The 19150-nt window shown below is 39.7% G+C and overlaps 1 protein-coding gene across 1 annotated transcript in view; it reads right to left on the reverse strand.

Annotated features, from left to right (window-relative positions):
• The window catches only part of LOC126268181 (valine--tRNA ligase), a 209065-nt gene that overhangs the window by 22898 nt on the left and 167017 nt on the right, over window positions 1-19150 (reverse strand). The window contains exon 17 of the mRNA XM_049973783.1: window positions 2277-2443. Coding sequence (XP_049829740.1) covers window positions 2277-2443 — 167 coding nt within the window. The remainder of the gene's footprint in view (window positions 1-2276; window positions 2444-19150) is intronic.

Consider the following 19150-nt stretch of genomic DNA (forward strand, 5'->3'; position numbering starts at 1 on the left):
ATGAGAGCAGAGGTTCTCTCAGTGGAGGTACAGTAATGGGCCACAATGGGGGTGTAATGGGTGGTTGGGTTTATGGAATTTTACTAGCATGTAAGAAGGTAGGAGTGAGGGAAGTGGTAGGGGAGAGGAGGGAGATAGACTCTGGGGAGACGTTCTGGGATGGGCCTAAGGATTTGAGGCAGAACCTGCTGGGTTTTAGGGTTTGTAAGTGGACAGATCTGACAGGTAATCCTTGTGGTTCAAAACAACAGTGGTAGGATCTTTCTCAGCAGGCAGGATTATAAAGTCAGGATTAGTATTTAGTGGGTAGATTGTGGTTCTTTGTGTGGATGTACGGTTAGCTTGCATGTTGAGGGGTTTGGGGAATGATGGTGAAGCAAGATTCGAGGTGAAGAAATTCTGGATAGTTAACAGGGAGTGACATTGGGGCATTGGGAATGTATCAGGGTTCTGCGGAGGAGTGAACTGAGTCACACAGGTTTCAACATTGGTCTTTGACTGAGTCTAATTGGTACAGCTGATGGCAAAAAAGTGTTTCCACTGTATGGACCGGGAGACGGAGACAAGGTCTTTGTACAAACACAAGCGGGTGCAGTAGACTGCAACCAGAGCTGTAACTGAGGCAGCAGAGTGTTAAGTTTCAACCAGCACTTATTTTTGAGCTGGTGAATATCGGTAGATCATGTCAAGCAGGCAACAAGTAAAGAATCCCAAAACTGATATTATTCTACCACACTGAAAAATTCATTATGAGGGTAAAGTTCTGTTCATTGATGAACAGTTTTACATCAGCAGATGCGCACAACACATGTTTAGTCAGTGGAAAATCAGAAGCCATGAGTGAGGTCCCAGAAACGCAATTTTCTTACAGCACCACTAGCTGTTCAGCAATACTCATGGTTGAAGAATTGCGGTACATACAATAATCTTTGACATATAGAGGAGCCATAACCCCCACATCATCCACAAGTATATTTATCATTATCAGAGAAAGAGAGATCACTTTCCACACATACCTCTACAGTACCCCACATCAAACAAAAAACAATGTGAGAGACAGGAAATAGTGGATGCAAATTGGAAGGGGGCATTCTCTGAAACTCCACTCGTACAGTAAGGCATGGATTAGGCAGTTGCACGAGGTGGTGTATAATTTTCTTAATTCAAAAAAGACAGTGATGAGGTGTTGGTTACAGACAAACACTGTCTTGTCTTTATTGTTTGAGTGGACAGTTGTGGCCGGAACCTCTCGAAATCTACATCTGGAGGTAATCAAAAGACCCATCTCAAGAAACCAAAATAGCAGCCATCGGTTCATTGTGTATTCAAGTAACTTAAAGAGAACATTCATTAGACTGATAGTTCTGTAACTGTCCATCTCATAGCATGAAGTGTTCTGCAGTGACAACAGGGTCAGTATAAACATTGCCATGTAAGAGGGTACCAGAAATTCACTGACTGGCACAAAAAATGCAACACTACAATTTCTTACAAAAACTGAAATTTATTTTAAATTTGCATGACTTTTATGACAATAATCCACTATCTTATGCTGGAATATTGTGGTATGGTCCCTTCTAAGCATGCAACAACGAAAAAAGAAAGATGATTATAAGTGAATTTTAACCAATTAAGCTCAAGTGTAAAGCTGATTCAACAGTCACAGAAAGATCTTACAAATACATGTGATTGAAAGGGGAACAATTCAGGGTCCAAAAATAACATCTACAAGCAGGGGAAATATTATATGTGCACATTCAGTGGTGGGTTTTTCCAGGTTGGACAGGAAACAACAGTTGAGGCTACTGCAATAAACAATCAGCACAAATAACATACCCCATCTCAAAAAATTGATTGAAGTGCTTCATTGTGATGAAAAAGATAATTACTAGATGATTACAGATCACTTGTTGGGTGTTGCATTTTTCTTGCCAGTCAGTGTACTAAAGCAAACTGGCAATTTATGAAATAATGAACATAAGCACAGAGCCTTTTATGTGCAGTAAAGTTTTCCAGTGATAAGTGACACTTACGTCGTGCCCATCTGCAATGTTTGATAGCCTTGGCAATTCCCAGAGCTCACCATTAGGTTGGTTTCTGATGAAGTGTTATTTAGAAAAGGGAGATTTTTAACTCTTTTGCTTTTATTATTGCGGCAATTGTATCCTGTGGTATTTTGTCAACATTTCCGTGTTATTCTTTTACAGAGGCTTTTTTTCATTACTTCTGTGTAAAAGTGTAATAATAAGATAAATTAATATTAACAATGACTGTACCTTTAACATTAAGTGAACCTCGCATTGTCCAGATACAGTTAAAATTGCACAGCCAAGTGGAGGATTGTCACAAACTTCCACCTTGTTGCAGTAAGCCAGAGTTGATATGGCAGAAGAGTACTTCACAATAAGATTAGCCACATCTGATGATGAGCATACTATATAAACTGAAAAAAAAAGGTCAGATTTTAACAACAGTTTTTTTGATTTCACTTTTAATATTTTAAGTGTAAGCTCTGCTCTTCAGTTAATAAATACAAGATACTTTGTTTCACTAACAACTTATATGGAGATATTTGCTTTTACAATGAATGGTCTCAAGATACAGTTATCTATTTATCATACTTATGAATGATCAGTAAATTCACTCTGCCATTTACTGGCACTGAAATGATCAGGAAAATTATTGTATCAAATATACATGTACTGCTTCCATTATTTAAGCAAAATCAACATGTGACGTATTTCAGTTTCATTGGCAAAAATTTTAAAGTATTTACAAACACAAATTTGTCTCACAAAAGGCTTGGAACTTACATATTTATCATGACATAAAAAGAAAATAATCAGTCGTGACAATCCTCTAGTTCAAACATAATTCATACTGAAAAATCGCATTTTAAATGTCTGAATATGAACTTTGTAACACTGACCTGCACCAAACAATTATTACAAAAAGTATAAGGGCGAAGAAAGTCCAATGTGTTAACCCTATAACACATTTACCTTGCTTCTTAATGACACATTTGCACTGAATTACAAAACAAAAAATTATATCTGCAGAAGCCGTTGATAATGCAGTAACGGTAAATAAGAGTCCTACAACAGCTCAAGTAGATATGTAAGAGGATTATTACAAGGTATACATGTAAGCAGGTCTATGTATTCTAAGTCTAATGGTTAACTAACTTAATGATGTATTTGTATAGCTAAATGAGTGGATTTGAACAATTAACAGTTCATATGGATAATTTACATAGGTATACATCCTGTTTCTAAACATATCTTTCCAAAATAATGTATGAGATGCACCCCAAAATGGCCTTCTAAAACTTTGGTGAAGCTGAAGTATTAAATAACAATTAATTGATTTTTGTCACATTATTCTGAAACCACTGTTTGTAATCACTTGTTGTGGCACCTGATGCGTCCTCCAGAAAATATTGAACACAGCCATTCATAGGAAAGTGCTGAGCTGTCTAGTAGTCAGGTATTAACTGAATTAAGACAGCCTCCGAAAGAGGGTGCACAAGGCCAAATCTATTTTATGCTTTGCCTTGTGTCACACAAATAGTATCAAAGTTGAAATCCATTAGCCAAATATGGAAATAAGCTGACACGTCTCCACTCGAGACAGTATCCACACAACAGCTCAAGACAGCATATCAGTACTCAACTACAGTCACCACAAAGTAGAGCCAAACTGGATACTCTAAAAGTAATTGTAGTAGTTGTTCACTGGATTGACAACTAGACCAAAGTTAAAGATGGCTCTGTGTATGTGAACACTGAACTACGGCCACGCACCATCTTCATATTGCTGTAGATATTGAAAGGAAAAAGGTCGAACTAAATCATTCACACCCTGTCCATACCCACTGATCACAAAGATCTAGGTTGAAATCCAGAAGTAGCTTCCTTAGTTCAATATCAACACCAACAATGTCTCCATGTGCTGCCAGAGAACAACTGTGGGCAGCTACATGTAACCACTTTCAAATGTGGATGAAACCTACTGAGTGTCTACCATCTGAAGGTACCTTAGATTCGTCCAGCTGGAGAACCCTGAAGAGTCTAAGATCTGTTGTTGGTAAATCCAGTGACAAATTTGTCATATAGGGACTTCCCAAAGGACCGACACAATGTGAATGCAGAGGAGATAAGCAATGGATCACCCTCTGCCACTGTCTATGTTACCCTGAGTCTTGCAATGATGAAGAGCCGATGAAAGCTGAAGGTGGTGCAGTTGCTGTTGTTCAGCACTGCATAAAGAAAATTTACATAATTAACTAAATAAACTACATAAATTTTAAATTATGTGAATGGTATCCCTTAATACTGTACAGTCATATCATGTAGAGTTCTGTACAGCTTCTGGTTCGATTGAACCTCTGACGAGACTTTATAATGGCTGCATGCAAACAAGCCATCTCAATACAGAAACTAATTTTGGGGATAGAGTAGTTTTCTTCCTGTCACATTTACATATTTAATGCCAAGTATATTTGGTGAATGCAACAATGACCTTCTCCTCGGAAACCTATCAGTTTTGTGAAACTTTGTTAGAACTGGAATATTATCAATTTTTACTTTTTTATGAGCCTGGTCTATGTATAGTTTTTAGTATTTTTATTATGGCTTATAATCCTTTAAGTACATATAGGAATGTCATAACTTTAATTAATTCAGTTTCTCTCTCTAAATGTAAACACAGTCTTGCATAGTGCATATGGCCGATTTTCTTCTGTAACTGGTAAAAAGACAAAACACCTTTAAGCTTCTACATAACCACCATGTAATTTAAGCAATTACAATATTTCTTATCCAGTTTAGTAGAAGGAGAAATAAAACAGAGAAACTCTCAAATGGAACAATGCGGCTACTAAAGGAAAAGCGAGAGTTTCAAGAAGACAGCTATTTAGAGAAATTCCATTTTTGAGAGGGTACAAACAAAACTTAAACTTAAAAACTTAAAACCCCCATCCTTTCATCTTTCCTTTTCCTTCCCTCTTTCCTGACGAAGCAGCCGCCGGTTGCGAAAGCTTGAAATTCTGTGTGTGTGTTTGTGTGTTTTATTCATTGTGCCTATCTACCGGCGCTTTCCCGCTTGGTAAGTCTTGGAATCTTTGTTTTTAATATATTTTTCCCATGTGGAAGTTTCTTTCAATAGTGTGTGTGTGTGTGTGTGTGTGTGTGTGTGTGTGTGTGTGTGTGTGTGTGTGTGTGTGTGTGTGTGTGCGCGCGCGCGCATGTAAGTGCGCGCAAGTATATACCTATCCTTTTTCCCCTCTAAGGTAAGTCTTTCCGCTCCTGGGATTGGATGACTCCTTATCCTCTCCCTTAAAACCCACATCCTTTCATCTTTTCTTCTCCTTCCCTCTTTCCTGATGAAGCAACCACCGGTTGCGAAAGCTCGAAATTTTGTGTGTGTGTTTGTGTGTTTTTTTATTGTGCCTGTCTACCGGCGCTTTCCCGCTTGGTAAGTCTTGGAATCTTTGTTATTCCAAGACTTACCAAGCGGGAAAGTGCCGGTAGATAGGCACAATAAATAAAACACACAAACACACACACAGAATTTCTAGCTTTTGCAACCAACAGTTGCTTCTTCAGGAAAGAGGGAAGGAGAGGGAAAGACGAAAGGATGTGGGTTTTAAGGGAGAGGGTAAGGAGTCACTCAAATCCCGGGAGCGGAGAGTCTTCCCTTAGGGGGAAAAAAGGACAGGTGTACACTCGCGCGCGCACACACACACATATCCATCCGCACATACACAGACAGAAGCAGACATTATATCAAAAACAAAGATTCCAAGACTTACAAGATCTTGACCAAAATTATCATTAACGACATTGGAAAAACAATGGATTTTAGTTCAGCATAAAAAAGAAAAATTACCCAGCATTGGATGTCAAATGGTTATGGTTGTTGTTGTTGTTGTTGTTGTTGTTGTTGATGATGATGATGATGATGATGATGATGATGACAACTTAAGTCCCTCTTAATAAAATTTTGTTTCTGGGTTTACAGCCAGCTAGCGTATCTCAAACATAATTGACATGTGTATGAACAAATGGTAATTATTGGGAGCTAAATCAACACTGCAGAGTAGGTGGTTAAAAGTGTTCCATATTGAGGGGCAGCACAACTTTGCCAGTAGAAAAACAGGATGCAAACTAGACTAGTGCATACTTCAACAAAGAAATGGTGTAATTTCTTCACCGTGACTGCGCTTCAAGGTGACTGTTATTTAATAACGGTACATCACTGAAGTATTACAACTTTTGCTGCATAGCTGAAAGTATGTGTCATTTGTTACAGGTATATAAAAGTGCCCCCCCCCCCCCCCCCCCAACCATGGACCTTGCCGTTGGTGGGGAGGCTTGCATGCCTCAGCGATACAGATAGCCGTACCTTAGGTACAACCACAACAGAGGGGTATCTGTTGAGAGGCCAAACAAACGTGTGGTTCCTGAAGAGGGGCAGCAGCCTTTTCAGTAGTTGCAAGGGCAACAGTCTGGATGATTGACTGATCAGGCCTTGTAACAATAACCAAAATGGCCTTGCTGTGCTGGTACTGCGAATGGCTGAAAGCAAGGGGAAACTACAGCCGTAAATTTTCCCGAGGGCATGCAGCTTTACTGTATGGTTAAATGACGATGGCTTCCTCTTGAGTAAAATATTCCGGAGGTAAAATAGTCCCCCATTCGGATCTCTGGGCGGGGACTACTCAGGACGACGTCGGTTATCAGGAGAAAGAAAACGCGCTCTACGGATCGGAGTGTGGAATGTCAGATCCCTTAATCGGGCAGGTAGGCTCGAAAATTTAAAAAGGGAAATGGACAGGTTAAAGTTAGATATAGTGGGAATTAGTGAAGTCTGGTGGCAGGAGGAACAAGACCTCTGGTCAGGTGACTACAGGGTTATAAACACAAAATCAAATAGGGATAATGCAGGAGTAGGTTTAATAATGAACAGGAAAATAGGAACGCGGGTAAGCTACTACAAAGAGCATAGTGAACGCATTATTGTGGCCAAGATAGATACGAAGCCCACACCTACTACAGTAGTACAAGTTTATATGCCAACTAGCTCTGCAGATGACAAAGAAATTGAAGAACTGTATGATGAAATAAAAGAAATTATTCAGATAGTGAAGGGAGATGAAAATTTAATACTCATGGGTGACTGGAATTCGAGTGTAGGAAAAGGGAGAGAAGGAAACGTAGTAGGTGGATATGGGTTGGGGCTAAGAAATGAAAGAGGAAGCCGCCTGGTAGAATTTTGCACAGAGCACAACTTAGTCATAGCTAACACTTGGTTTAAGAATCATGAAAGAAGGTTGTATACATGGAAGAACCCTGGAGATACTAAAAGGTATCAGATAGATTATATAATGGTAAGGAAAGAGATTTAGGAACCAGGTTTTAAATTGTAAGACATTTCCAGGGGCATATGTGGACTCTGACCACAATCTATTGGTTATGACCTGTAGATTAAAACTGAAGAAACTGCAAAAATGTAGGAAATTAAGGAGATGGGACCTGGATAAACTGAAAGAACCAGAGGTTGTACAGAGTTTCAGGGATAGCATCAGGGAACAATTGTTAGGAATGGGGGAAATAAACACTGTAGAAGAAGAATGGGTAGCTTTGAGGGATGAGGTAGTGAAGGCAGCAGAGGATAAAGTAGGTAAAAAGATGAGGGCTAGTAGAAATCCTTGGGTAACAGAAGAAATACTGAATTTAATTGATGAAAGGAGAAAATATAAAAATGCAATAAATGAAGCAGGCAAAAAGGAATACGAACGTCTCAAAAATGAGATCAAAAGGAAGTGCAAAATGGCTAAGCAGGGATGGCTAGAGCACAAATGTAAAGATGTAGAGGCTTATCTCACTAGGGGTAAGATAGATACTGCCTACAGGAAAATTAAAGAGACCTTTGGAGATAAGAGAACCACTTCTATGAACATCAAGAGGTCAGATGGAAACCCAGTTCTAAGCAGAGAAGGGAAAGCAGAGAGGTGGAAGGAGTATATAGAGGGTCTATACAAGGGCGATGTACTTGAGGACAATATTATGGAAATGGAAGAGGATGTAGATGAAGATGAAATGGGAGATACGATACTGCGTGAAGAGCACTGAAAGACCTGAGTTGCAACAATGCCCCCGGAGTTGACAACATTCCATTGGAACTACTGACGGCCTTGGGAGAGCCAGTCCTGACAAAACTCTACCATCTGGTGAGCAAGATGTATGAAACAGGCGAAATACCCTGAGACTTCAAGAAGAATAAAATAATTCCAATCCCAAAGAAAGCAGGTGTTGACAGATGTGAAAATTACCGAACAATCAGTTTAATAAGCCACAGCTGCAAAATACTAACACGAATTCTTTACAGACGAATGGAAAACTAGTAGAAGCCGATCTCGGGGAAGATCAGTTTGGATTCCGTAGAAATGTTGGAACACGTGAGGCAATATTGACCGAAAGGCAAACCTACATTTCTAGCATTTGTAGACTTAGAGAAAGCTTTTGACAATGTTGACTGGAATACTCTCTTTCAAATTCTGAAGGTGGCAGGGGTAAAATACAGGGAGCGAAAGGCTATTTACAATTTGTACAGAAAGCAGATGGCAGTTATAAGAGTCGAGGGACATGAAAGGGAAGCAGTGGTTGGGAAGGGAGTGAGACAGGGTTGTAGCCTCTCCCTGATGCTATTCAATCTGTATATTGAGCAAGCAGTAAAGGAAGCAAAAGAAAATTTTGGAGTAGGTATTAAAATCAATGGAGAAGAAATCAAAATGTTGAGGTTCGCCGATGACATTGTCATTCTGTCAGAGAGAGCAAGGGACTTGGAAGAGCAGTTGAATGGAATGGACAATGTCTTGAGAGGAGTATATAAGATGAACATCAACAAAAGCAAAACGAGGATAATGGAATGTAGTCGAATTAAGTTGGGTGATGCTGACGAAATGAGATTAGGAAATGAGACACTTAAAATCGTAAAGGAGTTTTGCTATTTGAGGAGCAAAATAACTGGTGATGGTCGAAGTAGAGAGGATATAAAATGTAGACTGGCAATGGCAAGGAAAGAGTTTCTGAAGAAGAGAAATTTGTTAACATCGAATATGGATTTAAGTGTTAGGAAGTCATTTCTGAAAGTATTTGTATGGAGTGAAGCCATGTATGGAAGTGAAACATGGACAATAAATATAGTTTGGACAAGAAGAGAATAGAAGCTTTCGAAATGTGGTGCTACAGAAGAATGCTGTAGATTAGATGGGTATATCACATAACTAATGAGGAAGTATTGAATAGGATTGGGGAGAAGAGAAGTTTGTGTCACAACTTGACCAGAAGAAGGGATCGGTTGGTAGGACATGTTCTGAGGCATCAAGGGGTCACCAATTTAATATTGGATGGCAGCGTGGAGGGTAAAAATCGTAGAGGGAGACCAAGAGATGAATACACTAAGCAGATTCAGAAGGATGTAGGTTGCAGTAGGTACTGGGAGATGAAGCAACTTGCACAGGATAGAGTAGCATGGAGAGCTGCATCAAACCAGTCTCAGGACTGAAGACCACAACAACAACATATAAAACTGAGCATGATTTTCAGCTCCCGTTCTTTTTTTGCGTGTTTTATTACACTAATGGGCCTCTCAAGAACTCTGGAACACCTATCTCATGCATACACGCGTTAAAAATGACATACAATCCCTCAGATATGCTGTTTGCATCACTGTTAAGTGCTGTACTTTATTGACAACCAGCCTGCATATTTGAACTTGATTGACATCAGATACTTCAAGACATCTGCAACATCATAGCTCCAATTAGGCAGCATAAAAACTGTTTCCTGACAGACAGAAACCAGAATACTGTTCATGAAGCTCATTCACGTGACCAACAGATTCCAATACAGCATTAAGTCAGCTGCATGTTAGTGTTCTCCATGGACATTGATCAGGATACAATTAAGTGGCTAATAGAATTTTACTGAACTGCTAAAAAAAACAGGTGGAATGACTTGATGTGTCTGGCAAAAGTCTAATTTTACTGGATGCAATGCCCAGCAGTGGTTTGAGAATAAAAAAGGGAAGCTCGACAGAGGGACAAATTCCAGGCTGAACCGAAGGAAAATGGTGACAATAAGCAGCATGTATACTTAGTGGTTGAACACTTGAAAAACAACTCCCTGTGTCATTGGGAAATGACAGTCTTACAATAGAGAATGTTTTGGACCCAATCCACATTGTGAATCCAAATATGAAGAAGTCAATTAAATCTCACATCTGAGATGTGAGTAGCAGAAGACATGTACCCTGTTCTGATAAAGTGGGAATTTCATCAAGAGGTGCCAATGCACCAAAGAAATGCAACAGAAAGAGTGTCAGCTGAAAGTAGTATGACTGAGTATAAATGTAGTCCCTATGGCTGTTGTAGAAGATGCCATGACCTCACTTCTCTCATACATCTGGTATAAGAGAAGAGATACAACAGTTTATGGCAGCCAGAAATGTTGAACAGAGTCCACATGAGATGGCTGCCATGAATATCAGCCTCACATATCAAGGGGTGTGTTGCATGCATGGTCTAGGAGTAGCGTATTTGAATAATAATCAAAACATCATAGGTATAGGGCACTCTCTTGCCACTGGGGTTGGAAACTGCCCTGAAGATGGTAGAATCAGCAGTGATCATTGGGATGAGGATATAGAGGGCAATGAAAACCAGTGCATTGAACACATACAATTTGTATCCATAGGACATGTGGCTTGTAATTGAAAAAGTGTCATGATGATATCCCCAGTGGCAAAGATTCTGGAATAGGCCCTCATTCGGATCTCCGGGAGGGGACTGCCAAGTAGGAGGTGACCATCAGAAAAAGACTGAATAATCACCGAAAGAATAATGCTCTATGAGTCAGAACTTTGAAGGGGTAGGGAAGTTAGAAAATCTGAAAAGGAAAATGCAAAGATTCAATCTAAATATAGTGGGGGTCAGTGAAGTGAAGTGAAGTGGAAGAAGCCAAGGATTTCTGGTCAGATGAGTAAAGGATGATATCAACAGCAGCAGAAAGTGGTACAAAAGGAGTAATAGGAAGGTAACGCAGAGAGTGAGTTACTGTGAATGGTTCAGTGACAGGATTGTTCTCATCAGAACTGAAGCAAACCAACACTAACAATGATAGTAGAGGTAGAGGTAGAGGTAGGTAGAGAGAGAGAGAGAGAGAGAGAGAGAGAGAGAGAGAGAGAGATAATAAAAGGACATTGAATGGTAACACAGTATGCAAAGAGAGAGGAAAATCTAACAGTCATGGAGACTGGAATCTGCAATGCAGTTTTAGGTGAAAAGTGGAAGAAAGGGTTACAGGGGAATATCGGCTTTGTAATAAGAATGAGAGACAAGAAAGACTAATTTAGTTCTGTAATAAATTTCAGCTAGTGACAGTGAATACTCTGTTCACGAATCGCAAGAGGAGCAGGTATACTTGGAAAAGGCCAGGTGATAATGGAAGATTTCAATCAGATTACATCATGGTCAGACAGAGATTCCAAAATCAGACACTGGATTGTACGGCATAACTAGGAGCTGACATAGATTCAGATCACAATGTAGTAGTGACATAGAATAGGCTGAATTTTAAGAGATTAGTCAGGAAGAATCAATACGCAAAGAAGTGGGTTACAGCAGTGCTAAGGAATGAAAATATATGCTTGGAGTTCTCTAAGGCTCTAGACATTGCAGTACGGAATAGCTCAGTAGGTAGTGCCGATGAAGAGGAATGGACGTCTGTAAAATACACAATCCCAGAAGTTGGGAAGAAAAACATAGATACAAAGAAGGCAACTGCAAAGAAATCATAGTTAAGACAAGAAATACTTCACCTGATGGACGAAAGTCAGAAGCACCAAAATATTGAGGGAAATTTAGGAATACAGAAACACAAATTGCTGAGGAAAGAAATAAATATGAAATGCAGGGAAGACGAAATGGATATGTGAAAAATGTGAAGAAATCGAAAAAGAAATGATTGCCAGAAGGACTGGCACAGCAGAAAGTCGAAACAACCTTTGGTGGAATTAAAGGCAAGGGTGATAACATGAAGAGTGCAATGGGAATTTCACTGTTAAATGCAGAGGGGAGAGCAGATAGAGTACAATGAAGCCTCTATGATGGGGGAGATTTGTCTCACGTGATAAAAGAAGAAACAGGAGTCGATTTGGAAGAGAGAGGAGATCCAGTATTAGAATCACAACTTAAAAAAGCTTTGGAAAACTTAGATCAAATCAGGCACAAGGGATAGGTAATGTTCCTTCAGAAATTCTAAAACCATTGGGGGAAGTGGCAACAAAACTATTCATGTTGGTGTATAGAATGTAAAAGTCTGGCACTATACCATCTGACTTCGGAAAAATATCATCCACACAATTCCGAAGACTGCAAGAGCTGACAACTGCAAAAATTATCACACAATCAGCTTATCAGCTCATGTACCCAAGTTGCTGACAAGAACAATATACAGAAGAATGGAAAATAAAATTGATGATATGTTAGATGATGATCAGTTTGGTTTTAGGAAAGGTAAAGGCACCAGAGAGGCAATTCTGACATTGCAGCTGATAATGGAAGCAATACTAAAGAAAAATCTAGACCCGTTCATAGGATTTGTTGACCTGGAAGAAGTGTTTGACAACGTCAAATGGTGCAAAATGTTCAAAATTTAGGTGTAAGCTGAAGGGAGAGAGGGATAATATACAACATGTATACAAGCCAAGAGGGAATAATACAAGTAGAAGACCAAGAATGAAGTGCTTGGGTTAAAAAGGGTGTAAGACAGGGATGTGGTCTTTCGCCTCTACTGTTGTATCTCTACATCAAAGGAGTAATGATGGAAATAAAAAAAGGTTGAGGAGTGGAATTAAAATCCAAGGTAAAATAATTTCGATGATATGCTTCGATGATGACAGTAAAGAATTACATGATGTGCTGAATGGAATGAACAGTCTAATGAATATGGACTGATGGTAAATTGAAGAAAGATGAAAGTAATGAAAAGTAGCAGTAATGGGAACAGCGAGAAACTTAACATCAGGATTGATCGTCACAAATTAGATGAAGTTAAGGACTTCTACTACCTAGGCAGCAAAATAACCAATGATGGATGGAGCAAGGAGAACATCAAAAGCAGACCAGCACTGGCAAAAAGGGCAATCCTGACCAAGAGAAGTCTATTAGTATCAAACATATGCCTTAATTTAAGGAATAAATTTCTGAGAATGTACGTTTGGATCACAGCATTGTATGGTAGTGAAACATGGACTGTGGGAAAACTGAAACAAAGGAGAATCGAAGCAATTTAGATGTGGTGCTACAGACAAACGTTGAAAATTAGGTTGACTGACAATGTCAGGAATAAGGAAGTTCTGTACAGAATCGGAGAGGAAAGGAATATGTGGAGTACACTGACAAGAAGAAGAGATAGGATGATAGGACATGACACTAGAGGGAGCTGTAGAGGGAGAGAGAGGTTGGAACATGCCATGAAGAATGAACTTAACGAACTCGGATTAGGGTTCCATAGGTACTCCTTCTACTCATTGGCTGAATTTTTAGATATAAATTAAGGGAGGGAAAAAAACTAACTTAAGCATTAGTGTCATGCAATATTTTGTGTAATGTAATATCTTGTACAGACATCTTTCATTAACCTGATACGTTCCACATCATTACGAAGTGTCGTATTCATGATCTATGGAACAAGTATTAATCTAATCTAATCTAATAGTAAATAATTGAGGATGCAGGTTGCAAGTGCTGGTCCAAGATAAAAGCGGTTGGCACTGGAGAAGAATTTGTGGATATAAAGTGGTAATAGAGAATGCTGAAGAAGAAGTGTATTGATCTTTAGCACCAATCTCCACCACCAACTGAACATGCCATGAAGAATGAACTTAACGAACTCGAATTAGGGTTCCATAGGTACTCAATCAATCACATATTTTTCAAATACGTTGTGTTTGACCTGCCTGATAGAAATTTTTACTCATGAACAATTTAACAAACAAGTTTGACAATTAATGCATGTGACTGGCAAACAACAGTCAGTTGCTTTCTTGAGATATCTGGCAATCCACGCAGTTCTGAAGATCTAAAGTTTGTATTCCCCTTTGCAACTTTTACACTGCCTACTAGTGTCAAAATACTTCATGACACGATACAAATAGTGAGACAACTTCTTCAAAAGTGAGGTTAAATTTGAAGACTTAGTTGGTGTATCTACATGCTTCATTGAAAAACCTGTGGATATCAAATAGCAAATTTAACGAACAAGGCTGACCGTTTATAGGTGCCTTTATGCTGCAGTTGTCAAATGACAATCCAGCATTTAACCAATGCAGATACAATTAACTACACCACCAGCCGGGTATAATGCTCCATAGATGAATATTCATTTGGACAATGGAGGACAACATTGTGTTATTTTTCAACTGTGGATGTCCTGGACATGTATGCTACTAGAGAGCAAGCAGATGAGTGCGCGACAATTATTACGCTGCTGTAGGCATTCCTCATCACTGCACAAAGGTACCACCTCTTAGTCTAGTCAATGAATACAGAAAAACTAAGCAAGTCAATCATCTATGGAGATGAGACTGCCAAAGATAAAAATCCTCTGTTGACAACAGTTTCCAAGATTTTAGAAAATCTAATCAATGTCATCATCGACGGTCAAGCTACCGGGGCACCAGATGATTCAGGAGCTTTTTTTTTCTGTAATGTTGTATGCTTATCATCACCAAGGAAAGTGACTGTGCTGAAGGGCATAAATGGGAAATTTGTCCAGCCAACAGGAAAGTGTACTGCAAGAATAACAAGCAATAGGAGAAGTTATAATTTTATTCTTGAATGGAACTTCTTGCACACATCAGAAGCAGTCATAATCTATGGAAAACAGAGCTCCAGATTGATAAACGTTATTCCAACAAGAAAAATAATGAAGATTGGTCTGGGAAGTTGTTTGGTACTAAAGACATTGCTGTTCCACCATTACCAACAATATGAGCTCCAGCCATCAATCTAAATGCTCAGTTAAACTGCAAGTGGTCAAGGAGGGCTCTGGATTACTGATTATCAAGAGCAGCCACCAAGAGCAGCCACAATTCAGCCCTAAAGTTATGAATGTTAGGAACAGCTGAAGCAGTCCAGGATGGACAGCTCAGTGCTACTGACAAAGAATCGAGCTGCACTGCAAGTAGAGGCAATATTGGAAAGGAAGCCACTGTCAATAGGATCTAGATTGATTGGTGAACTATGTCAGTGGTGAAACTTCCTGGCAGATTAAAACTGTGTGCCTGACCAAGACTCGAACTCGGGACCTTTGCCTTTCGCGGGCAAGTGTTCTACCATCTGAGCTACCGAAGCACGACTCACGCCCGGTACTCACAGCTTTACTTCTGCCAGTATCTCGTATCCTACCTTCCAAACTTTACAGAAGCTCTCCTGCGAGCTTCTGTAAAGTTTGGAAGGTAGGAGATGAAGTACTGGCAGAAGTAAAGCTGTGAATACCGGGCGTGAGTCGTGCTTCGGTAGCTCAGATGGTAGAGCACTTGCCTGCGAAAGGCAAAGGTCCCGAGTTCAAGTCTCGGTCGGGCACACAGTTTTAATCTGCCAGGAAGTTTCATACCAGTGCACACTCCGCTGCAGAGTGAAAATCTCAGTATGTCAGTGGTGTTACCCATTCCGTGTCAATTTCCAGATGATTTCATATCCAGAGAGGAGGAAAGATAGACCATATAGCCCATGGTAAAACACAATATCAACACTGGGGACCATTCACCAATTAGCCAGTGCTCGTGTAAGGCGCTACTGGCTGAACAATACATAATTTGGGTGGAGACGGAGAAGCTGCTGCAGGGTAGTACTGAATCTTCTGAGAGTCCTTGGTCCTCTCCTGCGGTCCTTGAGAAGGAGGCAGCCAGTGGATAACATTTCTACACTGACTACTGATGACTAAATAAAACCACAGAAATAAAGTCTACCCATTGTTGTGTATTGATGACACACTACACTGATTGAAAGGAGCAAAGAACTTTTCAATGATGGTCGCGCAGACAAGTTACTTGCAAATCGATGTTAACCAGGAGGTTACTCCCTTCACATCACTCGACAACTTCTATTACTCCAAAGTTATGCAATTTGGACTATGTAACGCTCCGGCCACCTTAGAGAGTATTATGGACAACCTGCTTCAACACTGTCTGGATCACACTGTCGTTTTTTCAAAGACATCTGAAGAAAATCTAAGCTGCTTTGACAACCACGATGAAGGTGTGTTCAGACAGCAGGCCTCCACCTGAATCCGAAAAAGTGCATCTTTGTTTCCCAAGAAATAAAAATCTTGGTATCTATTTAAGGATGGCTGAATCTTTCCCAATCCAGAGAAAACACAAGCAGTCATATTTATAATGTGAGAGATTTCCTCAAAATGTGCTCATACTCCTGCGATTCATCAAGGACTTATATAGTAAGGCACATCATTTGCAATAATTACTGCCAAATTTTCCTGGAATGAGGTGGAAGGAAGACGCTTCCCTGCCCTCAAGGAGGTGCTAATGACAAGAATGCCAAGACAGAATTTCACACCAATGCTTGTGGTTATGGGACAGGAGCAGCTCTAGTGCACATTCAGCGAGGTACTGAGATGTGATAGCTTGGGCTTCCAGGATACTTTCCAAATCAAAGGTGAACTACTCTACAATTGAGGAAGTGCGCTTTGCAGTTGTTTGAGCAATCAAAAAGTTCCAGCCATATTTATATGGGGAACTATTCACCAATGTAATGCATCCCAATTCTTTGTGTTGGCTGCCTAGCCTGAAGTATCTGTTGGATTGATTAGTAAGAAGGATACTGAGACTTCAGGAGTATATCACGTTAGTATATAAAACCAGATGGAAAGACGAGATATTGCACTGCTGAAAATTATAAATGGAAGACTGTAGGAGCAGAACTATCATGCAATGGGGCGCAAACTGTTGCTTGCTATTCCAGCTTATATTCGGCCAGCTATCCTGAAGTATTTCCATCATGCTTCAACATTTGGTCACTTGCGATTATTGACAATTCTAGACCAGAAACAGATCCAGGCACCATTGATCAGATCGTTACTGATCTATTAGATACTACGTGAGCCACTATAATGCATACCAGTAATGGAAGCCAAGCACATGCTGCATTTACCTCTGGCACATCTGATACCAATTTTCCCTCAAACATCTCCATTCCACTGGATTGCATCAACCTCCTGGGGAAGTTTCCAAAGTTGACAAATTGCACCTGATGGATAATAGTCTGCACTGGCTACCTCAGCTGCTATGCTGCCACCAAAGCTGTGCCGAATTCCAAAGTTCTGTAAATCTCGACATTCCTTGAAGAAGAAGCCATTTTGAAGAGTGGAGCACCCTATGTGATGATCTCTGACTGTGGAAATGTTTCCCTCTCAAGACTAGTATCAGAGGAAATTTCATGTTGTGATATCACCCACAGGATAATTACATCACAGAAAGTTTTAATAAGATGTTGGCAGATATACTTTCGATGTATGTTGATTTACAACAAACGAATCTGCTCATTGTGACATTTGCACGTAACACAGCAAAGTAAGATACTACAGGCATCACACCATCCTTTCTTATCCGCAGTTGCGAGAACGAAATGATTGTGGATATACCATTTCCGTTAGAGTCAGGTGACACTCAGAATAACTACATGAAACATTTCATCAGTAGAAGTGAAGAACCAAGACAGCTACATACAGCCCCCTGATACCGTGGAGAAAGACCGAGGGTGCTGTAACATCAAGCACTGTCCAGTGAGAAACTGTCCGGGAGACTTGGTATGAATTTTGACACTGGTCAAAAATGTGGGACTATTGGAAAAATTACTAAAATGCTTCATTGGACCATACGGTATCTTTCGTCATTTATTGAATATCACATACAAAGACAAGCATTATAGCCCTTCATTATGAAGACAAAAGTGCAGAGACTGTCAAGTGTCCACTACATGTAGTGTGACTACAGTTGTGAGGTGCAAATCAATGATGGGTTTCTCATTCAAGGCAACTGAATGCTCGCTCAACATCCGTGAAGCTTCGATGAGAGGAGCTACTGTCAATGCTCATCACGCAAAGATCCTCCAGTGCTGTCATACCAAGGATCACTGACAAAATATGGATGTGATAGTTTGCTCCAGGAGAGGAAACAATGCCATTAGCTGTGCTGCATCCAATCTGGAGCAGCAGTTAGTACTGCTGGCTGGTATGCTGCAGGTTACCAATTCAAATCATATCACTAGCAAATATCCATTGATTAATATTTATCAGTTTTAGAAAGTTTTCAAAATTTCTTTATGTTTGTATTGTTTGCTTATTCTGGAATATTTACTGTTTGTATAAATAGCAGCACTTTATGTCCAGCTTACAGTTCTGTACTGTCTGTATGCTGGACTGCATAATAAATGTACTTTCAGTGCTAGATGTTGTACTTCACTCAGGGCTCTGCTTTCAGATTTGGACACGATTGTGATTACAACATGAAAATATTAACAAACAAGTTAGATCAGCTGTAGATATTATCTTTAATGATTACCATAATATTTGATTCTAAATCATTCTGAGGTATATTTCTAGTTCCTATTTCAATATCCATGACAGAAACTGCTAGGCTTCCATTATATACCAGTAACATTATCTGTAGCAGTCACCCTCATCCAATGTTGTTGTTGTTGATGTTTTCCTCATTGTCGTCTTTTTCTTCAGTCCAAAGAGTGGTTTAATGCAGCTCTCTGCAACACCTATTCTATGGCAACCTGTTCATCTCTGCATAACTACTGCAACCTACTTTGATTTGAACCTGCTTACTGTATTCGAGCCTTGGTCTCCCTCAACAATTTGTACCCCCACTCCCTCCAACACTGAACTGATAATTCCCTGAAGCCTCCGCAGGACATGTCCTATCATTGGAACTCTTCTTTTGGTTGAGTTGTGTCATAAATTTATAATTTTCCCATAATTTTATTCAATACTTCCTCATAAGTTATTTAATCCACACATCTAATCCTGAGCATTCTTCTGTGGCACCACACTTTAAAAGT

The sequence above is a fragment of the Schistocerca gregaria genome, chromosome 4 (genome assembly GCF_023897955.1).
Source record: "Schistocerca gregaria isolate iqSchGreg1 chromosome 4, iqSchGreg1.2, whole genome shotgun sequence".
NCBI classification, from domain to species: Eukaryota; Metazoa; Arthropoda; class Insecta; order Orthoptera; family Acrididae; genus Schistocerca; species Schistocerca gregaria.